General features: G+C 47.5%; 2 protein-coding genes across 4 annotated transcripts in view; both read right to left on the bottom strand.

Moving 5' to 3' along the window:
• Positions 1 to 24925, bottom strand: part of LOC110508082 (protein-tyrosine sulfotransferase 1) — a 100327-nt gene extending 75402 nt beyond the window's left edge. Inside the window, exon 1 of one of the 3 annotated variants that reach the window (XM_036965665.1) lies at positions 24794 to 24925. The gene's annotated coding sequence lies outside the window, so the exon portion shown is untranslated. Of the gene's footprint in view, positions 1 to 1547; positions 1731 to 24793 lie in introns of those variants that run through there. The other 2 variants (XM_036965664.1, XM_036965666.1) reach the window with 2 other exon arrangements.
• LOC118944687 (glycine-rich cell wall structural protein 1.8-like) lies at positions 131 to 27663 on the bottom strand. Its single transcript, XM_036965043.1, has 2 exons — positions 26181 to 27663; positions 131 to 264 (listed from the first exon to the last, which is right to left on the bottom strand). The coding sequence occupies exons 1-2, from the start codon at positions 27661 to 27663 to the stop codon at positions 131 to 133; spliced, it is 1617 nt and encodes a 538-aa protein (XP_036820938.1).
• Positions 27664 to 27798: the final 135 nt, after the last annotated feature.

Below are 27798 nucleotides of genomic sequence, written 5' to 3'. Positions count from 1 at the left end.
AGCCTACCTTTGTATGGGTTGTTTGATCAATAGGACTGTAAGGTTACATGTAAAGAGGATCTCTGTGGTATTTAGCTACATATTGGCAGAAATCCATTCAAGTGTATTTTGACAAACACATTCAAATGATCTAAAGTAGTGTGGGGTACGGGCTGCGTGGGGTACGGGCTGCGTGGGGTACGGGCTGCGTGGGGTACCGTCTGCGTGGGGTACCGTCTGCGTGGGGTACGGGCTGCGTGGGGTACGGGCTGCGTGGGGTACGGGCTGCGTGGGGTACCATGTCACCAGAATATAAATAAACACACCATAGAAAAAGAGTCTACTCAGTCTATGAAACAAATAAATCAACCACTTTCTACCAAGAGTTTCCATCGCTATAACAAACACAGGTTCAAAACATGTTGTAATATGAATCATATTTATTCTATAATAACCACACAAATAGCTATTCGATCATCCTCCCTTCTTGGTCTTTGGGCTATTGCTAGTAGAGAGTGAACTGGAGGACACCAAAATATCTGGCATCCACATTTATTTTCAACATGACACAGAGAAATGAGAAGTTTTGTCAACAGCTGTAGGAATGTCCTGCAATGGAAACACACAAACGCATTGATGTTAAGCCCATTCCTTCAGTTATGGTTACTGCAGACCGATGTTTTGCGATCAGCAATCAGCAGAGGTAGAACTACTTACCGGGGTTCAAAAAGATAGGTCTTAAGCAATTAGGCTCCATTTAGGCCTTGAAGGTCAAGTGTAGGAGGCATCCCTTGGAACAGTTTAACACATTATCACGTCTGCATAATTCCGTGAAACATACATCCTGTGCAATGCTGACCAGTAAGGATTACACATCAATAGTCTACATACACAATATCATCTGATGTGGACATATCCAAGGTAAAAAAAAATAAAAAACGAACGACGTGATTTTACCTGCGGAACCTATGTCAGTGTTCCGTTTACACAACCCTCCGCTACAGATACATAGGTGGAGCCCCCCCCCCCCCCCCAAAATCATCATCATCATTATTATTAGCAATGTTTGCTGTTTAGTTGTGCACACACCAACAGTTACCATTGTTTTGAAGATTCACGCATTATTTATAGGCTACGTAAAATGTTCTGGTTAAAAACACGTTACTTCCAATACGGAGACAAAACCCTCGATCAACGTAGTTGTCTATTTGACATGGGCTTGACAGATCATGTTTATTGTTATGCCAAGACGTGATACACGTTCAGCCTTCACACACCGGACGGCACGTGCTAAAACGTTTCTACAGTGATGCAAAGCTGTCAGCGCATGTCAAAGAATGACGAATTATAGATAGATCTGAGCTATAAAAAATAAAAAAAACGACATTGTAAAAAAAATACTTCCGAATTAGTTCTGCTCAGAATGTGCAGTGATTGGTAGCCTACTAAGTAGACAGTCGCGGTTAGCGGCGCTGATGCTGGAAGAGAAGAGCAAAGGGAGAAGAAAGAGAGGAACATGTCTCCACTGTCGCAATCTTCTTTCCTTTGATAAAATATAAAACACCCACCTAAATGTAGAGGATCCAGCGCGGGAGAGAGATGATCAAGCTGCTTATCTCATAGTTGAACACCGTTACTCGTAAATTCCATCCGTTCAATTTTTTCCCTTGTTGTTCCACTGATCCGACACACAAGATTACTTGTTACTGCTTTCTTTTCAATTGTATCGCTGCAAACGCGTCACCCTTACTTTACTAGAGTCTGGTGTAATCATTAGTCCAAACAGTTGCGTTTCGCTACGAAACCGAAAGTTTCTATTGGATAACCTCAGGTAGGTCCCGCCCCGTTTCCTTCCATTTGCTTCCGTTTTAGAAACGTTTTGCAACAGAATGGATGTAATGAATATGCCCTTGGTGGCCTGCAATTGCAAGCCGGTTTGCGATTGGACCACCCGCAGAAGACGATTCATAATGTGTCATGGTAGATGATTGGTTAAAGGATTTGAAGGGTGGGGTGAGAATGTACCCACGCTCTTAAAGAGACAGTGGACTCCATTTGAAATATTGGTGCGACAGCTCACTGCAAAAATATCGGAGTATTATAAATATAACAGTACATTTTATTTAGATAAATACAAATGTAATAATTGATTTACTCATCAAATGATTTGAGTCCACAACCACAACGTTGTCAGTCTAATTATAGGCTACAGATGTTCCTGGAAAAATAATGTTAATTTGCATGTTCACACAAGATAATTTAAGATCATTTTGAGTTTTAGTATATTATGACATTTTAATCAAGTGAATTCAATGAGTAATCAATCACACTATATTACAGGCTAAACCTCAACCGAGTTGTTTGATGTTTTGCCAGGTTTCGGTCTCCAGTTGTACATGAGGTTTTGTTGCTCTCTATCTGAAAAACGAGGCTATAAATACAGTAGACAGACAGAACACTAAAGTCCAATAAATATGCTGTTATACTGCTGTATGTATGTGACTGCTGACTTTGTGCGGGTCTGGAACATGGTAGATGGAGAGCAGTGGAGGCTGCTGAAGGGAGGACGGCTCAATAATAATGTCCGGAACGGAGCTAATGGAATGGCATCACACATAAGAAAACCAAGAAAACCTTAATGCCATTTCACTGATTCCGCTCCAGCCATTACCCCCGAGCCTGTCCTTCAAATAAGGTGCTGCCACCAACCTCCTCGGATGGAGAGTTGCTGGCATCCCCTGGGTGTTTTATCGAGAGTTTTAATTCAACTGTGTCTCTCTCTCTCTTTCTCTCTCTGTCTCTCTCTCTGTCTCTTTCATTCTCTCTCTTTCATTATCTCTCCCTCTTTCATTATCTCTCTCTCTCTCTCATTCTCTCTCTCTCTCTCTCTCTCTCTCGCGCTCTCTCTCTCTCTCTCTCTCTCTCTCTCTTTCATTCTCTCTCTCTCTCTCTCTCTCTCTCTCTCTCTCTCTTTCATTCTCTCTCTCTCTCTCTCTTTCATTCTCTCTCTCTCTCTCTCTCTCTCTCTTTCATTCTCTCTCTCTCTCGCTCTCTCATTCTCTCTCTCTCTCTTTCATTCTCTCTCTCTCTCTCTCTCTCTCTTTCAGTTCAATTCAATTCAATTCCAAGGGCGTTGTTGGCCTGTGGAAACATGTTTTCATTGCCAAAGCAAGTGAAACCGATAATAAACAAAAGTTAAGTAAATAATCAGAAATTAACTGTAAACATTACACTCAAGTTTCAAAGGAATAGAGACATTTCAAATGTCATATTATGGCTATATACAGTGTTCTAATGGTGTGCAAAATGGTGTGGAAAATAAATAAACATAAATATGGGTTATATATCTCTTCACTGGTTGCCCTTTTCATGTGGCAACAGGTCACACATCTTGCTGCTGTGACGGCACACTGTGGTATTTCACCCAATAGATATGGGAGTTTATCATAATTTGATTTGTTTTCGAATTCTTTGTGGATGTGTGTAATCTGAGGGAAATGTGTGTCACTCATATGGTCATACATTTGGCAGGAGGTCATGAAGTGCAGCTCAGTTTCCACCTCATTCTGTGGGCAGTGTGCACACAGCCTGTCTTCTCTTGAGAGCCAGGTCTGCCTATGGTGGCCTCTCTTAACAGCAAGGCTATGCTCAAGGAGTCTGTACATAGTCAAGGATTTTCTTAAGTTTGGGTCAGTCACAGTGGTCAGGTATTTTGCCACTGTGTACCCTCTGTTTTGGGCCAGATAGGTTTGCTCTGGTTTGCTCTGTTTTTTTGTTAATTCTTTCCAATGTGTCAAGTAATTGTGTTTTAGTTTTCTCTGATTTGGTTGTGTCTAATTGTGTTGCTGTCCTGGGGCCATGTGGGGTCTGTATGTGTTTGTGAACAGAGCCCCAGGAAACCCCAATTTACCCCACTAACTGACCTGAGTACAGTCATTCTGTGTTCACAAGCAAACCCCAATTTACCCCACTAACTGACCTGAGTACAGTCATTCTGTGTTCACACGCAAACCCCAATTTACCCCACTAACTGACCTGAGTACAGTCATTCTGTGTTCAAAAGCAAACCCCAATTTACCCCACTAACTGACCTGAGTACAGTCATTCTGTGTTCACAAGCAAACCCAAATTTACCCCACTAACTGACCTGAGTACAGTCATTCTGTGTTCACAAGCAAACCCCAATTTACCCCACTAACTGACCTGAGTACAGTCATTCTGTGTTCACAAGCAAACCCTCGTCCTGAAAGCTACTAGTACTGTTTCTAGAAACCAACACTCATTTCTATGAGCCCTGGTAAAAAAAAGTAGTGCACTATATTATAGGGACTAGGACACGGAATAGGACACTTGTGTTAAGGAGAATGTTGCTGCACACTACCTGTTCCCTCCAAAAGATCAGTTTTGTGTACTTCTTTGAGGAATGCACCCCAGGGTTGCATCCCAAATGGCACCCTATTCCCTATATAGTGCAGGGCTTTGGTCAAAAGTAGTGCACCCTATTCCCTATGGGGGGCTTTGGTCAAAAGTAGTGCACCCTATTCCCTATGGGGGGCTTTGGTCAAAAGTAGTGCACCCTATTCCCTATGGGGAGCTTTGGTCAAAAGTAGTGCACCCTATTCCCTATGGGGGGGCTTTGGTCAAAAGTAGTGCACCCTATTCCCTACGGGGGGCTTTGGTCAAAAGTAGTGCACCCTATTCCCTACGGGGGGCTTTGGTCAAAAGTAGTGCACCCTATTCCCTACGGGGGGCTTTGGTCAAAAGTAGTGCACGCTATTCCCTATGGGGGGCTTTGGTCAAAAGTAGTGCACCCTATTCCCTATGGGGGGCTTTGGTCAAAAGTAGTGCACCCTATTCACTATGGGGGGCTTTGGTCAAAAGTAGTGCACTTTTAGAAGGGAATAGGATGCCATTTAGGACGTATCCCTGGACAGGTCTTTCGGGGCCTGTCAGTTTGATGCCAACCCCTCCAGTCCAGGATTATTTTATTTTTAGAGTACCAGTAAGTCTGACTCTCACAACAAAGCGAAGCGTGGGCAGTCATGCCAGCAGCAGTCATCGTTCTGGCAGGTTGTTTTCTTCTTTGTTTTGGGAACTGCTATCAGCACAGTTCTGCCACCTCCAATAATGATCCTGCTAGGAGCAGGATCAAGCAGTAATCAGTACTGGAACCTAGTCACATTATGTCCATTTATACACATAACATTATAACATTATAACATTCAATATACACTAGAACATCACACATCCCATACTTCTCTTTCTCTGTGCATAGTGGAGATCTAACTTTCTTTGAGAGAGAGGGGGGGAGAGAGAGAGAGAGAGAGAGAGAGAGAGAGAGAGAGAGAAAGGGAGAGAGAGAGAGAGGGAGAGACAGAGACAGAGACAGAGACAGAGACAGAGGGAGAGAGAGAGAGGGAGAGAGGGAGAGAGGGAGAGAGAGAGAGAGAGAGAGAGAGAGAAAGGGAGAGAGAGAGAGAAAGGGAGAGAGAGAGAGAGGGAGAGGGAGAGGGAGAGACAGAGACAGAGACAGAGACAGAGACAGAGGGAGAGAGAGAGAGGGAGAGAGGGAGAGAGGGAGAGAGAGAGAGAGAGAGAGAGAGAGAGAAAGGGAGAGAGAGAGAGAAAGAAAATGCAAGAGAGCATTTTTTGTGTTCTTCAACAGGATATTGTACAAGTGGAATTGTGTTATTACACAAGTGGCTTAAAGAAAGGGACTGTCCCTTCTTATTTCACTAGAGCGGCCTGAGCAGGGGTTCTTAAGCTTTTTCTGCCTGAGACCCAGATGAGAAACTGACCGTCCTCCCTTGAGCCAAATCGTCCTCCAACAACCCGAGGTAAGAAGAAATAGTATGTTATTATACAGTGCATTCGGAAAGTAATCAGACCCCTTGAATTTTTCCACATTTTGATACTCTACAGCCTTTATTCTAAACTATGACATTTACATTAGTATTCAGAATCCTTACTCAGTACTTTGTTGAAGCACCTGTAAGGAGACCCAGATGCAGACACGGGAGGCAGATGGTTTGAGTCTTGATATTTATTAATTTATTTATTAAACAATCCCAAAAGGGGGTTAGGCAAGAGAAAGGTCGTGGACAGGTCAAAAGGTCAAAACCAGTTCAGAGTCCAGGAGGTACAGAGTGGCAAACAGGCTCGAGGTCAGGGGCAGGCAGAATGGTCAGGCAGGCGGGTGCAGAGTTCAGAAAACAGGCAAGGGTCAAAACTGGGAGGACTAGCAAAAGAGAATCGACGCAGGATTATGGGAAAAAACGCTGGTTGACTTGAAAAACATAAAAGACGAACTGGCACAGAGAGACAGGAAACACAAGGAAATATAAACCACAACCAACCCAAAACACAGGGAGGAAAACACTGACCAACCCAAAACACAGACCAACCCAAAACACAGACCAACCCAAAACAATCACAAGACAGGTGAAACAGATCAGGGTGTGACAGCACCTTTGGCAGTGATTACAGCCTCGAGTCTTCTTGGGTATGATGCTACAAGCTTGGCACATCTGTATTTGGGGAGTTTCTCCCATTCTTCTCTGCAGATCCTCTCAAGCTCTGTCAGGTTGGATGGGGAGCGTTGCTGCACAGCTATTTTCAGGTCTCTCCAGAGATGTTCGATCGGGTTCAAGTCCGGGCTCTGGCTGGGCCACTCAAGGACATTCAGAGACTTGTCCCAAAGCCACTCTTGCGTTGTCTTGGCTTTGTGCTTAGAGTTGTTGTCCTGTTGGAAGGTGAACGTTCGCCCCAGTCTGAGGTAGTGAGTGCTCTGGAGCAGGTTTTCATCAAGGATCTCTCTGTACTTTTCTCTCTTCATTTTTGCCTCGATCCTGACTAGTCTCCCAGTCTCTGCCGCTGAAAAACATCCCCATAGCATGATGCTGCCACCACCATGCTTCACCGTAGGGATGGTACCAGGTTTCCTCCAGATGTGACGCTTGGCATTCAGGCCAAAGAGTTCAATCTTGGTTCCATCAGAACAGAGAATCTTGTTACTCATGGTCTGAGAGTTTAGGTGCCTTTTGGCAAACCAAGCGGGCTGTCATGTGCCTTATACTGAGGAGTGGCTTCCGTCTGGCCACTACCATAAAGGCCTGATTAGTGGAATGCTGCAGAGAAGGTTCTCCCATCTCCACGGAGGAACTCTAGAGCTCTGTCAGAGTGACCATCTGGTTATTGGTCACCTCCCTGACCAAGGCCCTTCTCTCCCGATTGCTCAGTTTGGCCGGGCGGCCAGATCTAGGAAGAGTCTTGGTTTATTCTCATAACTCGTGATCAACCTCTCACATGCCCAGGACTCACTTTGGGTCCCAACCCATAGTTTAAGAAACCCTATACGTAGAGTAATAACAAAAAAACAACTTCATTACGATTAGATGTTTATTAATTGAGAAGGTGCAGCAGGTTTGAGGAGTCAATCAATGTCTATCGTCTTCTTGTAACAGAAACAGAAAGAAATAGAACGGCCCTTTAAAAAAAGAAGGATAAATGTGGCCGTGTGTCACGACTCAAGCCGAAGTTGGCTCACTTGTATCGGAGGTGTTATTGTGCTCTGGACCGTGTTACCCTGTGTTTTGGTTTGGTCAGTGTTTTCCGCCCTGTGTTTTTGGGTTGGTCTGTGTTTTGGGTTGGTCTGTGTTTTGGGTTGGTCTGTGTTTTGGGTTGGTCTGTGTTTTGGGTTGGTCAGTGTTTTGGGTTGGTCTGTGTTTTGGGTTGGTCAGTGTTTTGGGTTGGTCTGTGTTTTGGGTTGGTCTGTGTTTTCCGCCCTGTGTTTTGGGTTGGTCAGTGTTTTCCGCCCTGTGTTTTGGGTTGGTCAGTGTTTTCCTCCCTGTGTTTTGGGTTGGTCTGTGATTTCCGCCCTGTGTTTTGGGTTGGTGAGTATTTTTCACCCTGTGTTTTGGGTTGGTCTGTGTTTTGGGTTGGTCTGTGTTTTCCGCCCTGTGTTTTGGGTTGGTCTGTGTTTTCCGCCCTGTGTTTTGGGTTGGTCTGTGTTTTCCGCCCTGTGTTTTGGGTTGGTCTGTGTTTTCCGCCCTGTGTTTTGGGTTGGTCTGTGTTTTGGGTTGGTCTGTGTTTTGGGTTGGTCTGTGTTTTGGGTTGGTCTGTGTTTTGGGTTGGTCTGCGTTTTCCGCCCTGTGTTTTGGGTTGGTCAGTGTTTTCCTCCCTGTGTTTTGGGTTGGTCAGTGTTTTCTGCCCTGTGTTTTGGGTTGGTCAGTGTTTTCCGCCCTGTGTTTTGGGTTGGTCTGTGATTTCCGCCCTGTGTTTTGGGTTGGTAAGTGTTTTCCGCCCTGTGTTTTGGGTTGGTCTGTGATTTCCTCCCTGTGTTTTGGGTCGGTCAGTGTTTTCCGCCCTGTGTTTTGGGTTGGTCAGTGTTTTCCTCCCTGTGTTTTGGGTTGGTCAGTGTTTTGGGTTGGTCTGTGTTTTGGGTTGGTCAGTGTTTTGGGTTGGTCTGTGTTTTGGGTTAGTCAGTGTTTTGGGTTGGTCTGTGTTTTGGGTTGGTCAGTGTTTTGGGTTGGTCAGTGTTTTGGGTTGGTCTGTGTTTTGGGTTGGTCTGTGTTTTGGGTTGGTCAGTGTTTTGGGTTGGTCAGTGTTTTGGGTTGGTCTGTGTTTTGGGTTAGTCAGTGTTTTGGGTTGGTCTGTGTTTTGGGGTGGTCTGTGTTTTGGGTTGGTCTGTGTTTTGGGTTGGTCAGTGTTTTCCTCCCTGTGTTTTGGGTTGGTCAGTGTTTTCCGCCCTGTGTTTTGGGTTGGTCAGTGTTTTGGGTTGGTCAGTGTTTTCCGCCCTGTGTTTTGGGTTGGTCAGTGTTTTCCGCCCTGTGTTTTGGGTTGGTCAGTGTTTTCCGCCCTGTGTTTTGGGTTGGTCAGTGTTTTCCGCCCTGTGTTTTGGGTTGGTCAGTGTTTTCCGCCCTGTGTTTTGGGTTGGTCAGTGTTTTCCTCCCTGTGTTTTGGGTTGGTCAGTGTTTTCCTCCCTGTGTTTTGGGTTGGTCTGTGATTTCCGCCCTGTATTTTAGGTTGGTGAGTGTTTTCCTCCCTGTGGTTTTGTTTGGTCTGTGTTTTGGGTTGGTCTGTGTTTTGGGTTGGTCTGTGTTTTGGGTTGGTCTGTGTTTTGGGTTGGTCAGTGTTTTCCGCCCTGTGTTTTGTGTTGGTCAGTGTTTTCCACCCTGTGTTTTGGGTTGGTCTGTGTTTTGGGTTGGTCTGTGTTTTGGGTTGGTCTGTGTTTTGGGTTGGTCTGTGTTTTCCTCCCTGTGTTTTGGGTTGGTCAGTGTTTTCCGCCCTGTGTTTTGGGTTGGTCTGTGTTTTCCGCCCTGTGTTTTTGGGTTGGTCTGTGTTTTGGGTTGGTCTGTGTTTTCCGCCCTGTGTTTTGAGTTGGTCAGTGTTTTGGGTTGGTCATTGTTTTCTGCCCTGTGTTTTGAGTTGGTCAGTGTTTTGGGTTGGTCATTGTTTTCTGCCCTGTGTTTTGGGTCGGTCTGTGATTTCCGCCCTGTGTTTTGGGTTGGTCTGTGTTTTGGGCCCTGTGTTTTGGGTTGGTCAGTGTTTTCCTCCCTGTGTTTTGGGTTGGTCAGTGTTTTCCTCCCTGTGTTTTGGGTTGGTCAGTGTTTTCCGCCCTGTGTTTTGGGTTGGTCAGTGTTTTCAGCCCTGTGTTTTGGGTTTGTCAGTGTTTTGGGTTGGTCAGTGTTTTGGGTTGGTCTGTGTTTTGGGTTGGTCAGTGTTTTGGGTTGGTCTGTGTTTTGGGTTGGTCAGTGTTTTGGGTTGGTCAGTGTTTTCCGCCCTGTGTTTTGGGTTGGTCTGTGTTTTGGGCATGCCCATTTTGTGCCGGAATAAAGCGCATTTCTCCGTGAACCCTCTGCTCTCTGCGCCTGATTCCTACCTTCCCCTCCTAGTCATCCATTTCTTTGCCCTGACATAGTCCCAGTCGGTATTAAATAGAACGTTGTGGGCCCTGCCCACCTGTGGGGAAGACAACCCATTATTACCTTGTTTATTGGCTCACAGCAAGAACCTTTTTCAAACAAAATATTCTTGTTGTCGGCTTGTTTTAGTCAATTGCAAAACTGTATTTTAGAAAAGTACAACATGTCTGAAGATGACTTTTCAACGTTGACTGCTCCCGAGTGTTGACACTAAAAAGTAATCTTGTAGTGCTTACCTCATGCTGCTTTTCATGACGGCGCTAACCTTAGCCATGTGTGTGCTAGCTAGCTAGCTACCAAGCCGAACATTAAGCTAGCCAAGACCAACAACACAAAGAAACAGACTATAAAGTGGTGTTAGAAATGGACTATATTAAACAAGGTAAATATATTACATCTGATTTAAATGTTTTCCACACACATGTAGCCTACTTGGATACCGGGCCCCTGCTATTTCCCACTATTCCACACCAAATAGCCTGAAGCCACAGGGCTCTTCTCGTAGAATTTATTTCCCTAGGTGGGAATTCTGAACTTTTTGTCTGGATTCTGGACCCGGTTACATGTAATTTGAACAAAACAGCTGCTTTTCAACATGTTTTGATATTTCTGTATAACAAAAAAAGCGATGACGAAGTTCTCTCTTTTACAATGGGGGTCACCTGTTAAATCCACTTCAATCCATGTGGATGAAGAAGGGTTGGGTTAAATGTGGAAGACATATTTTGGTTGAAAGCATTCAGTTGGAGACGGAGGGAGGTGGAGGGAGACGGAGGGAGGTGGAGGGAGGTGGAGGGAGGGAGGGAGGTGGAGGGAGACGGAGGGAGGTGGAGGGAGGTGGAGGGAGACGGAGGGAGGTGGAGGGAGACGGAGGGAGACGGAGGGAGGTGGAGGGAGACGGAGGGAGATGGAGGGAGGTGGAGGGAGGGAGGTGGAGGGAGACGGAGGGAGGTGGAGGGAGGTAGAGGGAGGGAGGTGGAGGGAGTTGGAGGGAGGTGGAGGGAGACGGAGGGAGACGGAGGGAGATGGAGGGAGGTGGAGGGAGGTGGAGGGAGGGAGGGAGATGGAGGGAGGTGGAGGGAGGTGGATGGAGGGAGGTGGAGGGAGGGAGGTGGATAGAGACGGAGGGAGGTGGAGGGAGGGAGATGGAGGGAGGTGGAGGGAGGGAGGGAGGGAGACGGAGGGAGGTGGAGGGAGGGAGATGGAGGGAGGTGGAGGGTGGGAGGTGGATGGAGACGGAGGGAGGTGGAGGGAGGGAGATGGAGGGAGGTGGAGGGAGGTGGAGGGAGGGAGGGAGGGAGGGAGGTGGAGGGAGAGAGGGAGGTGGATGGAGACGGAGGGAGGTGGAGGGAGGGAGATGGAGGGAGGTGGAGGGAGGGAGGTGGAGGGAGGTGGAGGGAGGGAGATGGAGGGAGGTGGAGGGAGGTGGAGGGAGGGAGGTGGAGGGAGTTGGAGGGAGGTGGAGGGAGACGGAGGGAGGGAGATGGAGGGAGATGGAGGGAGACGGAGGGAGACGGAGGGAGGTGGAGGGAGGTGGAGGGAGGGAGGGAGGTGGATAGAGATGGAGGGAGGTGGAGGGAGGGAGATGGAGGGAGGTGGAGGGAGGTGGATGGAGGGAGGTGGAGGGAGGGAGGTGGATAGAGACGGAGGGAGGTGGAGGGAGGGAGATGGAGGGAGGTGGAGGGAGGGAGGGAGGGAGACGGAGGGAGGTGGAGGGAGGGAGATGGAGGGAGGTGGAGGGTGGGAGGTGGATGGAGACGGAGGGAGGTGGAGGGAGGGAGATGGAGGGAGGTGGAGGGAGGGAGGTGGAGGGAGAGAGGGAGGTGGATGGAGACGGAGGGAGGTGGAGGGAGGGAGATGGAGGGAGGTGGAGGGAGGGAGGTGGAGGGAGGTGGAGGGAGGGAGATGGAGGGAGGGAGATGGAGGGAGGTGGAGGGAGGGAGACGGAGGGAGGTGGAGGGAGGGAGATGGAGGGAGGTGGAGGGAGGTGGAGGGAGGGAGACGGAGGGAGGTGGAGGGAGGGAGACGGAGGGAGGTGGAGGGAGGGAGGTGGAGGGAGGGAGACGGAGGAAGGTGGAGGGAGGGAGATGGAGGGAGGTGGAGGGAGGTGGAGGGAGGTGGAGGGAGGGAGACGGAGGGAGGTGGAGGGAGGGAGGTGGAGGGAGGGAGATGGAGGGAGGTGGAGGGTGGGAGGTGGATGGAGACGGAGGGAGGTGGAGGGAGGGAGATGGAGGGAGGTGGAGGGAGGTGGAGGGAGGGAGGGAGGGAGGTGGAGGGAGAGAGGGAGGTGGATGGAGACGGAGGGAGGTGGAGGGAGGGAGATGGAGGGAGGTGGAGGGAGGGAGGTGGAGGGAGGTGGAGGGAGGTGGATGGAGGGAGGTGGAGGGAGGTGGAGGGAGGGAGGTGGAGGGAGTTGGAGGGAGGTGGAGGGAGACGGAGGGAGGGAGATGGAGGGAGATGGAGGGAGACGGAGGGAGACGGAGGGAGGTGGAGGGAGGTGGAGGGAGGGAGGGAGGTGGATAGAGATGGAGGGAGGTGGAGGGAGGGAGATGGAGGGAGGTGGAGGGAGGTGGATGGAGGGAGGTGGAGGGAGGGAGGTGGATAGAGACGGAGGGAGGTGGAGGGAGGGAGATGGAGGGAGGTGGAGGGAGGGAGGGAGGGAGACGGAGGGAGGTGGAGGGAGGGAGATGGAGGGAGGTGGAGGGTGGGAGGTGGAGGGAGGTGGAGGGAGGGAGATGGAGGGAGGTGGAGGGAGGGAGGTGGAGGGAGAGAGGGAGGTGGATGGAGACGGAGGGAGGTGGAGGGAGGGAGATGGAGGGAGGTGGAGGGAGGGAGGTGGAGGGAGGTGGAGGGAGGGAGATGGAGGGAGGGAGATGGAGGGAGGTGGAGGGAGGTGGAGGGAGGGAGACGGAGGGAGGTGGAGGGAGGGAGATGGAGGGAGGTGGAGGGAGGTGGAGGGAGGGAGACGGAGGGAGGTGGAGGGAGGGAGGTGGAGGGAGGGAGACGGAGGGAGGGAGGTGGAGGGAGGGAGATGGAGGGAGGTGGAGGGAGGTGGAGGGAGGTGGAGGGAGGGAGATGGAGGGAGGTGGAGGGAGGGAGGGAGATGAAAATAGCCTCTGTGACAATGCATCCCCAGGAGAGCGGTGTGAAAAGGTATTCAGAGGAGCTCTTATAGAGGCTGAGAACGGATGGGGGGAGTCATGAGAGAATGGGAGGAAGTGACAGCATGACCCCCCCCCCCCCCCCCCCCCCCCCCCCCCCCCCCCCCCCCCCCCCCCCCCCCCCCCCCCCCCCCCCCCCCCCCCCCCCCCCCCCCCCCCCCCCCCCCCCCCCCCCCCCCCCCCCCCAACACAGAGAATGTAAAGATGCCTTCTGTGCACCGTTTTCAGATGCTTGCAATGCCAAAAGTCGTGGGTTTGATTCCCGTTGACGACACCCATAGGTAAAATGTATGCGGCCATCACTGTAAGTTGCTTTGGATAAAAGCGTCTGCTAAATGTCAAATATTGATGATTGTTATTACAGGTGTGGTAGCTATTGTGTGGTGAGAATTAAAATGTAAATTGTACTCTAAAATGGTGGACGGACACACTGGTGGTAGATGAGGTGAGTTAATTAAGGATCCTCCCCCTTTTCCCCCCAATTTTTCCCTCCCCCAAATCTAACTGCCTGTAGTTGAAGACCTGAAGCAAGGATATGCATATTCCTGGTACCATTTGAAAGCAAACACTTTGCAGTTTGTGGAAATGTGATATGAATGTAGGAGAATATAACACATTACATTAGAAAGGCCATAATGTATTATTCCAGCCCAGGTGCAATTTAGATTTTGACCACTAGATGGCAGCAGTATATGAGCAAAGTTTTAGACTGATCCAAAGAACCATTGCATTTCTGTTCAACATGTTGTATCAAGACTGCCCAAATGTGACTAATTTGTTTACTAAAAGCTTTTCAAGTTAATAACTGTGCACTCTCCTCAAACAATAGTATTGTATTATTTCACTGTAATAGCTACTGTAAATTGGACAGTGCAGTTAGATTAATAATAATTTAATCTTTCTGCCCATATCAGATATGTCTATGTCCTGGGAAATGTTCTTGTTACTTACCACCTCATGCTAATCACATTAGCTCAACCGTCCCGAGGGAGGGACACCGACCTGTAGAGATCCTTAAGAGGTTTTAAAGGAAAAATCCACCCTAAACCACTGATATTAGCATGAAGTGGACATCGTGTTTCTTTTACCTGTTAAGTGTAGGTAGATCTGTGATCCTGAAGGAAAGGACGGACACCAAGAAATGAAGCAAATTATAACTATTGAGACACAATCCTGAGTTGCGATCCTGATTGGCACAGCGGTCTAAGGCACAGCAACGCAGTGCTTGAGGCGTCACGACAGGCCCGGGTTCGATCCTGGGCTGTATCACAACTGGCGTGATCGGGAGTCCCATAGGGCGGTGCACAATTGGCCCAGCATCATCCGGGTAGGGGAGGGTTTGGCCAGGGTAGGCCTTCATTGTAAATAAGAATTCGTTCTTAACTGACTTGCCTAGCTAAATTTAAAAAAAGAACAATCGATGACTCACTAAGCCCTGAACAGGACCTCTAAATATGGGCACAGAGCCCTGAACAGGACCTCTAAATATGGGCACAGAACCAACTTTCACCAACCAACCAGGAATGAGAGCTTAGTCTTCCCCTTTTATGGGATTAACAACCCAACACATCTTGTTCTTCATCCTAGTTAAAGTACACACATTTCAGAGGAGAGAAAAATCACATCTTGTTCATCATCCTAATTAAAGTACACACATTTCAGAGGAGAGAAAAATCACATCTTGTCAATGAGGGAAAATGCTTTGATACCATAAACAACTATTATTCATCACGACCCCGACAAGAATGGTACCCTATTCCCTATATAGTGCACTACTTTTGACCAACCTTATGGGCCATTGTCAAAAGTAGTGCACTATAAAGGGAATAGGGAGCCCATTGGGATGTAGTCTACAACGCATATCTCAGCGCCTTCTCATTAGTTGTGCAACTAACTTCCCCTTGAACAGTGCCTCTTGTGATTTATTTAAAATATAGACATTCCTACACTCCCCTCTCTCTCATTAATACAGCCCCTCAGTGGATGTAGCTGGCAGAGCAGACAGAATGGATGGAGCTGGCAGAGCAGACAGAATGGATGGAGCTGACAGAGCAGAGCAGACAGAATGGGTGGAGCTGACAGAGCAGAGCAGACAGAATGATGATGATGATGATGATGATGATTCCCCCTCAGAGAGAGCAGCAGGTGCCAGCTACGCCACTTTGTTCAATGAGGTGAGGTCCTCGGGTAAATAGGTCCTGTTTTGGGATTATCGCTGTTTGTTGTTGTTGTTGTTGACGATGGAACAGAACAGCAGAAGTATTACCAAGGATGTGTGATCATCGGGTGTGACTCAGTTTTAGCGGGGAATGTGAAGTTAAGCACGCCAAGGAAGTGATGCATTAATTGAGTTATGTCATCACGTTGTTGACGTTAATGACAGCTCTATGTAGACTGACATGACACGTAGTTACCGCGCCCCAGAGCAAGGCGGGAGTCAGAGGTCTGATTGACAGCCAGGTGGTGTCTACACACACACACACACACACACACACACACACACACACACACACACACACACACACACACACACACACACACGCACACACACACACGCACACACACACACACACACACACACACACACACACACACACACACACACACACACACACACACATACACACACACACAGGTTGGGCAGGAGCCATTGTGAAGGAGCCTGTGGAGAACCAGCTGGGGTGCAGCCGAGACAAAGTGCCAGGATGTGGTCATGAGATCCTAATCTTTGCCATTTGGAAACGCTCTTCTGCTTTTCACAGAAAGAAAGTCCCTGGTCTCCGGATCTGGCACCTCTGCCTTGAGTACAATGCTGTGATAGATACAGAACCAGGCTGTTTTTCCCCCTTGGAATGAGTAAGGAAGGGATTTGGTATAAATGAATTATGGTCCGGCTGATGGATGAGAACAATGAGAAAAGGGAATACAACCTCTTAACCGTGGCACTGTTTTAGTGTTTCACAATGGCTGTATCCGAAAAGGCACCCGTAGGACTCTGGCCAAGAGTAGTGTACTCTATAGGGAATAGGGTGCCATTTTGGGTTAAAAGTAGTGCACTATATAGGGAATAGGGTGCCATTTTGGGTTAAAAGTAGTGCACTATATAGGGAATAGGGTGCCATTTTGGGTTAAAAGTAGTGCACTATATAGGGAATAGGGTGCCATTTTGGGTTGAAAGTAGTGCACTTTATAGGGAATAGGGTGCCATTTTGGGTTAAAAGTAGTGCACTATATAGGGAATAGGGTGCCATTTTGGGTTAAAAGTAGTGCACTATATAGGGAATAGGGTGCCATTTTGGGTTAAAAGTAGTGCACTATATAGGGAATAGGGTGCCATTTTGGGTTAAAAGTAGTGCACTATATAGGGAATAGGGTGCCATTTTGGGTTGAAAGTAGTGCACTATATAGGGAATAGGGTTCCCTTTGGGACGCATACAATATTCCCAGTGTGTTTGTGATTACAGCTTCACAATGCCTTCTTAGCGTCGTCCAGTGGACTTTTTGTATTTGATTTAGTCTTTTATAAACTAGCCTTGAGGGCCGGTCTGTTGGTGCTGTCGTGCCAACTATTCATGTTTAGCTTCACTATGAGCAATGGAGTTGGAAAAGAGCACAAAGACACAGAATTGAACTGTTTTCCTGTTACTTTTTGGGGGGGTGGGGGGGGGGGGTTGTATAATCTGGGCAAGAGTAAATGACTGGCAATCAAGACCACTCTTCAAGCTAAAAACACAGCAAGCTCTTTCTCTCATAGAGCAAAGCCGAAGAGAGGTTTACGTGTCTGACAGTAACAGAGATTTCAGTTTTTAGCCCGGTGTATCGCTAAGCAACATCAGACTGTTCACTCTCACATGCTTTCCCAATACTACAGAAACATACACTGAGTATACAAAACACAAAGACATATTTTGGGTTCCAGGTTAAACTCTTTTGGGTTCCAGTTAGAACTCTTTTGGGTTCCAGGTAGAACTCTTTTGGGTTCCAGGTAGAACTCTTTTGGGTTCCAGTTAGAACTCTTTTGGGTTCCAGGTAAAACTCTTTTGGGTTCCAGGTAGAACTATTTTGGGTTCCAGGTAGAAACCCTTTTGGGTTCCAGGTAGAACTATTTTGGGTTCCAGGTAGAACTCTTTTGGGTTCCAGTTAGAACTCTTTTGAGTTCCAGGTAGAACTCTTTTGGGTTCCAGGTAGAACTATTTTGGGTTCCAGGTAGAAACCCTTTTGGGTTCCAGGTAGAACTATTTTGGGTTCCAGGTAGAACCTTCTCCACAAAGGGTTCTACCTGGAACCCCAAAAATGTCTTCCTGGAAACAAAAGGGTTAACCTCATGTGGACAGCCGAACAACCCCTTTGTTGTTGTTGTTGTTGTTGTTGTTAAATGTTCTAGGCGTGTTGTATGGTCATGGATATGCCTTCAGGATTGAGTCATCAGAACACCGATGTAAACTGCAAATCGTTGGAATAGTTATCTATCTTAACTGTGAACGGCTTTAATAACCAACCAACTATTCTAATCATGTCACTGTGAGAGAGAAAGAGAGACAGAGAGAGATAGAGAGAGAGAGAGAGAGAGAGAGAGAGAGAGAGAGAGAGAGAAGAGAGAGAGAGAGAGAGAGAGAGAGAGAGAGAGAGAGAGAGAGAGAGAAGAGAGAGAGAGAGAGAGAGAGAGAGAGAGAGAGAGAGAGAGAGAGAGAGAGAAAACTCTGCTTGCTGATAATAACTGCAGCTGTGTAGCAGAAGAGATGGTGTTAATTCACTGAATAATGGACACTGGTTCATAGGAGAACCATGGCTGATGACACCTCTGCTGCTACCGCTAATGAACTCACTGACGCTAACATGAAGAAACTCAGTGTTATATCAATGCTGAGGCTAACGCTAATAAACTCACTGACGCTAACATGAAGAAACTCAGTGTTATATCAACGCTGAGGCTAACGCTAATAAACTCACTGACGCTAACATGAAGAAACTCAGTGTTATATCAACGCTGAGGCTAACGCTAATAAACTCACTAACGCTAACATGAAGAAACTCAGTGTTATATCAACGCTGAGGCTAACGCTAATAAACTCACTGACGCTAACATGAAGAAACTCAGTGTTATATCAACGCTGAGGCTAACGCTAATAAACTCACTGACGCTAACATGAAGAAACTCAGTGTTATATCAACGCTGAGGCTAACGCTAATAAACTCACTGACGCTAACATGAAGAAACTCAGTGTTATATCAACGCTGAGGCTAACGCTAATAAACTCACTGACGCTAACATGAAGAAACTCAGTGTTATATCAACGCTGAGGCTAACGCTAATAAACTCACTGACGCTAACATGAAGAAACTCAGTGTTATATCAACGCTGAGGCTAACGCTAATAAACTCACTCAAGCTAACATGAAGAAACTCAGTGTTATATCAACGCTGAGGTTAACGCTAATAAACTCACCGACGCTAACATGAAGAAACTCAGTGTTATATCAACGCTGATAAACTCAATACACTAGCTCTTGTCCAAGGCGTTAAGTGAGGCTTGCTGATGCTGGTGCTGGATCAGCAAGACGCACATAACACCCGGGACCAGAGCTACCAGTGTACCCCTGTGTTAATCAATCTCTGGGGCAGAACAGCACTGGTCTTTGGGATGTTGCTGACCGTGCGATCCATTTCTGGACCAGGGAAAACAGTACTTTGGGTGTCAGGATGGGAAGGCTAGTAGCTAGTGACGCTAAACTAGCTTCCCTACAGCTACATCTCTTCCTGATCATTCTATCACACATCCCTTGTAGAGCTGACTCTGTGTCGAAGCCATATCATGGCCTCAGGGTGAAGTGGAACGTGTGAGACAGAATATTGCTATGTGTGAGACAGTCTACTGCTATAATTACTTCCTGCCATCTTCCAGGGTGATTTTCTTCTAGAAAAGCATCAAAGTGGCAATCTGGGAATTGGTACATCCGTTTGTGGCGGAAGGACTACTTTGTTGTTTTTGGAATACCGGATTGGGCCTCAGGGCTACCTACCTCAGGGCTACCTACCTCAGGGCTACCTACCTCAGGGCTACCTACCTCAGGGCTACCTACCTAGCCCGTACCCAATAACTAGCCAATCTGTAAGGGCCTAAAAAAAATGTTTTAGGAGAAATCTGGAGCTTTTCCAAGGATAATAAACCATCTACATTGAATATACAAAACATTAAGAACCTGACATAAACCGACCAGGTGAATCCAGGTGAGATCTATGATCCCTTATTGATGTCACTTGTTAAATCCACTTCAATCAGTGTAGATGAAGGGGAGGAGACAGGTTAATAAAGAAGGATTTTTTTGAGACATGGATTGTGTACACTGTGTATACTATTGAGTTGCACCCCCCCCCCCCACCGCCCCAGCCTCAATTCGTCAGGGCATGGACTCTACAAGGTGTCGAAATTTTGAATCAACTCTTCCCACAGTTGTGTCAAATTCGCTGGATGTCCTTTGGACCATTCTTTTGATAAAATATTGAATTTGGCCTTTACTACTTTAGCCCAGAGAAACGCCCAGAGAAACGCATCGAATAACCCTCCAGCCAGACAATGTCAGGGCCCATAACCCTCCAGCCAGACAATGTCACGGCCCATAACCCTCCAGCCAGACAATGTCACGGCCCATAACCCTCCAGCCAGACAATGTCACGGCCCATAACCCTCCAGCCAGACAATGTCACGGCCCATAACCCCAGCCAGACAATGTCACGGCCCATAACTCTACAGCCAGACAATGTCACGGCCCATAACCCTCCAGCCAGACAATGTCACGGCCCATAACCCTCCAGCCAGACAATGTCACGGCCCATAACCCTCCAGCCAGACAATGTCACGGCCCATAACCCTCCAGCCAGACAATGTCACGGCCCATAACCCTCCAGCCAGACAATGTCACGGCCCATAACCCCAGCCAGACAATGTCACGGCCCATAACCCTACAGCCAGACAATGTCACGGCCCATAACCCTACAGCCAGACAATGTCACGGCCCATAACCCTACAGCCAGACACCCTACAGCCCATAACCCTACAGCCAGACACCCTACAGCCCATAACCCTCCAGCCAGACAATGTCACAGCAATATGGCTATAAACTACATTATTCAGCAGACAGCAATATGGCCATAAACTACATTATCTAACAGACAGCAACATGGCCATAAACTACATTATCCAGCAGACAACAATATGGTCACAAACTACATTATCTAACAGACAACAATATGGGCATAAACTACATTATCTAACAGACAGCAACATGTGTCAAACCATGTCTCTCTTCCTGTATCTTCAGCAGCCCACATGCATTTCCAGCGATCCCTAACCAATGCTTGTTGTGGTTTCTGACATGGTTTCTTTAACTAGAGGGCTGGTACAGTACATTTGTTTTTTCTTCGGGATTGTGTTCTCTGAAGCATTCATTTTGACATTCTGTGAATGTATATTTTCAAAAGCATTACTGTGTGTCGTTCCGGTGTCACTCCAACCAAAAACGATGGGAAGCTTACAATTATATTGTAGCAAAGCCTTTAATCCCATTTGGTTAAAACATGAATTCATCCTCCCATAGTTTGAAGGGGAAATAAACAAGATGTATTCTGTCAACGCAACACTCTGTCTCTCTTGTGAACAGATGGGCTTCTGGTAAACGCTGTTATTCAATTCAGACGTCTGACAAATTGGTTTGCTTTAAATTAGATTTCATGCCATAAAAAAAATGTAAAAAATAAAAAAAACATGCTTGAACTAGTTTCCATTGCCATAGGGAAGACATGTGGAAGGTCGCTGTGGGGATTTCAAGCAGCAGTTGGGACAATAGATGACTTCCAGAGCTTTATACTAACACAATAGACGAGCTGTTTAAAATGAATAAGGGCTCGAAAGCGTCTTGAAAGCCAGTCTCTTCTTACCTTACCTCACCTTACCTCACCTTACCTTACCTCACCTTACCTCACCTTACCTTACCTCCCCTTACCTTACCTTACCTTACCTCACCTTACCTCACCTTACCTTACCTCACCTTACCTTACCTCCCCTTACCTTACCTCACCTTACCTTACCTCACCTTACCTCACCTTACCTCACCTTACCTTACCTCACCTTACCTCACCTTACCTCCCCTTACCTTACCTTACCTTACCTCACCTTACCTCACCTTACCTTACCTCCCCTTACCTCACCTTACCTCACCTTACCTTACCTCCCCTTACCTTACCTTACCTTACCTCACCTTACCTCACCTTACCTTACCTCCCCTTACCTCACCTTACCTTACCTCCCCTTACCTCACCTTACCTTACCTTACCTTACCTCACCTTACCTTGCCACACCCCACACAGTATGCTAGTTCTTACTGTACCTTGTGGTACCACACTCCATAATAGACACAGTGTGACTAATCTCACAAGATAAGGTTTTTACAAGCTACTGAAAAACATCCAAGGTGCATAAAAACAACAATGTAACCTATCATTAACAACATAACCTATCAATAACAATGTAACCTATCAATAACAATGTAACCTATCATTAACAATGTAACCTATCAATAACAATGTAACCTATCAATAACAATGTAACCTATCAGGAACAATGTAACCTATCAATAACAATGTAACCTATCAATAACAATGTAACCTATCAATAACAATGTAACCTATCAATAACAATGTAACCTATCAGGAACAATGTAACCTATCAATAACAATGTAACCTATCAATAACAATGTAACCTATCAATAACAATGTAACCTATCAGGAACAATGTAACCTATCAATAACAATGTAACCTATCAATAACAATGTAACCTATCAATAACAATGTAACCTATCAGGAACAATGTAACCTATCAATAACAATGTAACCTATCAATAACAATGTAACTTATCAATAACAATGTAACCTATCAGGAACAATGTAACCTATCAGGAACAATGTAACCTATCAATAACAATGTAACCTATCAATAACAATGTAACCTATCAATAACAACATAACCTATCAGGAACAATGTAACCTATCAATAACAATGTAACCTATCAATAACAATGTAACCTATCAATAACAATGTAACCTATCAATAACAATGTAACCTATCAATAACAATGTAACCTATCAATAACAATGTAACCTATCAATAACAATGTAACCTATCAATAACAATGTAACCTATCAATAACAATGTAACCTATCAGGAACAATGTAACCTATCAATAACAATGTAACCTATCAATAACAATGTAACCTATCAGGAACAATGTAACCTATCAATAACAATGTAACCTATCAGGAACAATGTAACCTATCAATAACAATGTAACCTATCAGGAACAATGTAACCTATCAGGAACAATGTAACCTATCAATAACAATGTAACCTATCAATAACAATGTAACATATCAGGAACAATGTAACCTATCAATAACAATGTAACCTATCAATAACAACATAACCTATCAGGAACAATGTAACCTATCAATAACAATGTAACCTATCAATAACAATGTAACCTATCAATAACAATGTAACCTATCAATAACAATGTAACCTATCAATAACAATGTAACCTATCAATAACAATGTAACATATCAGGAACAATGTAACCTATCAATAACAATGTAACATATCAGGAACAATGTAACCTATCAATAACAATGTAACCTATCAATAACAACATAACCTATCAGGAACAATGTAACCTATCAATAACAATGTAACCTATCAATAACAATGTAACATATCAGGAACAATGTAACCTATCAATAACAATGTAACCTATCAATAACAACATAACCTATCAGGAACAATGTAACCTATCAATAACAATGTAACCTATCAATAACAATGTAACCTATCAATAACAATGTAACCTATCAATAACAATGTAACCTATCAGGAACAATGTAACCTATCAATAACAACATAACCTATCAGGAACAATGTAACCTATCAATAACAATGTAACCTATCAATAACAATGTAACCTATCAATAACAATGTAACCTATCAATAACAATGTAACCTATCAATAACAATGTAACCTATCAGGAACAATGTAACCTATCAGGAACAATGTAACCTATCAATAACAATGTAACCTATCAGGAACAATGTAACATATCAGGAACAATGTAACCTATCAGGAACAATGTAACCTATCAATAACAATGTAACCTATCAATAACAATGTAACCTATCAATAACAATGTAACCTATCAATAACAATGTAACCTATCAGGAACAATGTAACCTATCAATAACAATGTAACCTATCAATAACAATGTAACCTATCAGGAACAATGTAACCTATCAATAACAATGTAACCTATCAATAACAATGTAACCTATCAATAACAATGTAACCTATCAATAACAATGTAACCTAACCCTGAATAAGAACCCGTTTATTACATAATATAAACATTGTTCTGTTGAAGTAGATGTATATCTCTGTATTACTTTAGTACACCTAGACTAGAGCTGCAAAATTCTGGTAAATTTCACAAAATGTCACGTTTGTTTTCCTAAATCCTGCTTTGGAAGACTTCTAGAATCAAGAGGGAATAAGCAGGAAACCTGGAATCTTCAACCAGGGATTTCTGGAAAAACTGAAATGGTTCAACCCTACCCTAGATAGATGCATTGTCTGAGTGTCCCTATCTAAACCCAACATGCCTCAGCAGGCATGCCACACGGTTGGTCAGCTTCAGGGACCAGAGGCACTTGAGGCCCTCATACTTCATAGGCCCCAGACCAGAACAGTCAGCAGGATGGCTGGCTAGCATGCTAACACTGTGGTTTGTCCCAAATGGCACCCTCTTTCCTATATAGTGAACTAATGTTGACATGGGCCAATAGGGTGCCATTTGGGACACAGTCTGAGTTGTCCCCCTACAGTAGCTCTCAGGGTAAAGTCTGAGCTGTCCCCCTACAGTAGCTCTCAGGGTACAGTCTGAGTTGTCCCCCTACAGTAGCTCTCAGGGTACAGTCTGAGTTGTCCCCCTACAGTAGCTCTCAGGGTACAGTCTGAGTTGTCCCCCTACAGTAGCTCTCAGGGTACAGTCTGAGTTGTCCCCCTACAGTAGCTCTCAGGGTAAAGTCTGAGCTGTCCCCCTACAGTAGCTCTCAGGGTACAGTCTGAGTTGTCCCCCTACAGTAGCTCTCAGGGTACAGTCTGAGTTGTCCCCCTACAGTAGCTCTCAGGGTACAGTCTGAGTTGTCCCCCTACAGTAGCTCTCAGGGTACAGTCTGAGTTGTCCCCCTACAGTAGCTCTCAGGGTAAAGTCTGAGTTGTCCCCCTACAGTAGCTCTCAGGGTACAGTCTGAGTTGTCCCCCTACAGTAGCTATCAGGGTACAGTCTGAGTTGTCCCCCTACAGTAGCTCTCAGGGTACAGTCTGAGTTGTTCCCCTACAGTAGCTCTCAGGGTACAGTCTGAGTTGTCCCCCTACAGTAGCTCTCAGGGTACAGTCTGAGTTGTCCCCCTACAGTAGCTCTCAGGGTAAAGTCTGAGTTGTCCCCCTACAGTAGCTCTCAGGGTACAGTCTGAGTTGTCCCCCTACAGTAGCTCTCAGGGTACAGTCTGAGTTGTCCCCCTACAGTAGCTCTCAGGGTACAGTCTGAGTTGTCCCGCTACAGTAGCTCTCAGGGTACAGTCTGAGTTGTTCCCCTACAGTAGCTCTCAGGGGAAAGCGATTTCCTACCTGAACTGAAGTGTTTCCAGTGGCAGACAGAAGCCTTCCAGAAGACAGGATAGCTGCAGGGCGACCTTGCTAGGTGCTGTTACAGGAAAATAAAATCAACCTCTCATTTTGTCTGTTCTTTGGACAGTAATGCCTGGGCTAAATATGGTAATATCTGTCTAACTGTGTCCTCCTCTCCTCTCCTCTCCTCTCCTCTCCTCTCCTCTCCTCTCCTCTCCTCTCCTCTCCTCTCCTCTCCATCTCCCTCTCCCTCTCCTCTCCTCTCCTCTCCTCTCCTACTCTATCCACCCACCCCCTCCCGCTACCCTATCCACCCTCCCTCTCTCTCTACCCTATCCACCCCCCTCCACGGTAGCACCATCTGCCATAGGGACTGTACCCTCTCCTCTACCCCTCTATCAAAACACAGTGGGCACCGACAATCGGCTTAGACTAAGCACTGGGCCGGACTCCCGCCAAGCCCAATTCACCGCAATTAAACAGGAGAGACAGCCTGCTAATTCAGGGGTGTGTGTTGAGCTAACGGTCACACACTCACACAGACACACACACAGACACACAAACACCACTCCTTCACAAACAAAGGTTTTTTGTCCCAGTCCATGTGCAATCCAGAGGTCACAGCGGCTGAGAATCCGGATTGCAGCTCCAGATTGCAGATCAGACCGGGGCCCCTGGTGGCTGCTGGTAATCTTTACCAGAGCAGATTACTGTGGTGCAGAATGACAATGGGAGACTGTGTCTGTGGACAACCCCATAATAAGCCTGCTTTTATCCTGTCCTGGGTAACAGTACTGTGGATATGGGGAGCTGAGTGGTTCTGGGTAACAGTACTGTAGATATGGGGAGCTCAGTGGTTCTGGGTAACAGTACTGTAGATATGGGGAGCTCAGTGGTTCTGGGTAACAGTACTGTAGATATGGGGAGCTGAGTGGATCTGGGTAACAGTACTGTGGATATGGGGAACTCAGTTGTTCTGGGTAACAGTACTGTAGAAATGGGGAGCTCAGTGGTTCTGGGTAACAGTACTGTAGATATGGAGAGCTCAGTGGTTCTGGGTAACAGTACTGTAGATATGGGGAGCTCAGTGGTTCTGGGTAACAGTACTGTAGATATGGGGAGGTCAGTGGTTCTGGGTAACAGTACTGTAGATATGGGGAGCTCAGTGGTTCTGGGTAACAGTACTGTAGATATGGGGAACTCAGTGGTTCTGGGTAACAGTACTGTAGATGTGGGGAACTCAGTGGTTCTGGGTAACAGTACTGTAGATATGGGGAGCTCAGTGGTTCTGGGTAACAGTACTGTAGATATGGGGAGCTGAGTGGTTCTGGGTAACACAATAGATCACAGATAGATATCTCCCAACACCTCCATTCTGGCCCCACACCTCCATCCTGGCCCCACACCTCCATCCTGGCCCAACACCTCCATTCTGGCCCCACACCTCCATCCTGGCCCCACACCTCCATCCTGGCCCCACACCTCCATCTCTCCACACCTCCATCTCCCCACACCTCCATCCTGGCCCCACACCTGCATCCTGGCCCCACACCTCCATCTCCCCACACCTCCATCCTGGCCCCACTCCTCCATCTCCCCACACCTCCATCCTGGCCCCACACCTCCATCATGGCCCCACACCTCCATCCTGGCCCCACACATCCATCCTGGCCCCACACCTCCATCTCCCCACACCTCCATCCTGGCCTAACACCTCCATCCTGGCCCCACACCTGCATCCTGGCCCCACACCTCCATACTGGCCTAACACCTCCATCCTGGCCCCACACCTCCATCCTGGCCCCAACACCTCCATCTCCCCACACCTCCATCCTGGCCCCACACCTCCATCCTGGCCCCACACCTCCATCCTGGCCCCACACCTCCATCCTGGCCCTACACCTCCATCCTGGCCCTACAACTCCATCCTGGCCCCACACCTCCATCCTGGCCCCACACCTCCATCTCCCCACACCTCCATCCTGGCCCCACACCTCCATCCTGGCCCCACACCTCCATTTCCCCACTACTCCATCCTGGCCCCAACACCTCCATCTCGCCACACCTCCATCCTGGCCCCACACCTCCATCTCCCCACACCTCCATCCTGGCCCCACACCTCCATCCTGGCCCCACACCTCCATCTCCCCACACCTCCATCCTGGTCCCACACCTCCATCTCCCCACACCTCCATCCTGGCCCCACACCTCCATCCTGGCCCCACACATCCATCCTGGTCCCACACCTCCATCTCCCCACACCTCCATCCTGGCCTAACACCTCCATCCTGGCCCCACACCTCCATCCTGGCCCCACACCTCCATCCTGGCCCCACACCTCCATCCTGGTCCCACACCTCCATCCTGGCCCCACACCTCCATCCTGGCCCCACACCTCCATCCTGGCCCCAACACTTCCATCTCCCCACACCTCCATCCTGGCCCCACACCTCCATCCTGGCCCCAACACCTCCATCTCCCCACACCTCCATCCTGGCCCCACACCTCCATCCTGGCCCCACACCTCCATCTCCCCACACCTCCATCCTGGCCCCACACCTCCATCTCCCCACACCTCCATCCTGGCCCCACACCTCCATCCTGGCCCCACCACCTCCATCTCCCCACACCTCCATCTCCCCACACCTCCATCCTGGCCCCACACCTCCATCCTGGCCCCACACCTCCATCTCCCCACACCTCCGTCCTGGCCCCACACCTCCATCCTGGCCCCAACACCTCCATCTCCCCACACCTCCATCCTGGCCCCACACCTCCATCTCCCCACACCTCCATCCTGGCCCCACACCTCCATCTCCCCACACCTCCATCCTGGCCCCACACCTCCATCGTGGCCCCACCACCTCCATCTCCCCACACCTCCATCCTGGCCCCACACCTCCATCCTGGCCCTACACCTCCATCCTGGCCCCACACCTCCATCCTGGCCCTACACCTCCATCCTGGCCCCACACCTCCATCCTGGCCCTACACCTCCATCCTGG

This window comes from Oncorhynchus mykiss, chromosome 27 (assembly GCF_013265735.2).
Source record: "Oncorhynchus mykiss isolate Arlee chromosome 27, USDA_OmykA_1.1, whole genome shotgun sequence".
NCBI lineage: Eukaryota > Metazoa > Chordata > Actinopteri > Salmoniformes > Salmonidae > Oncorhynchus > Oncorhynchus mykiss.
Note: the sequence above shows the minus strand (reverse complement) of the source record. Positions and strands in the feature narration are given on the sequence as shown.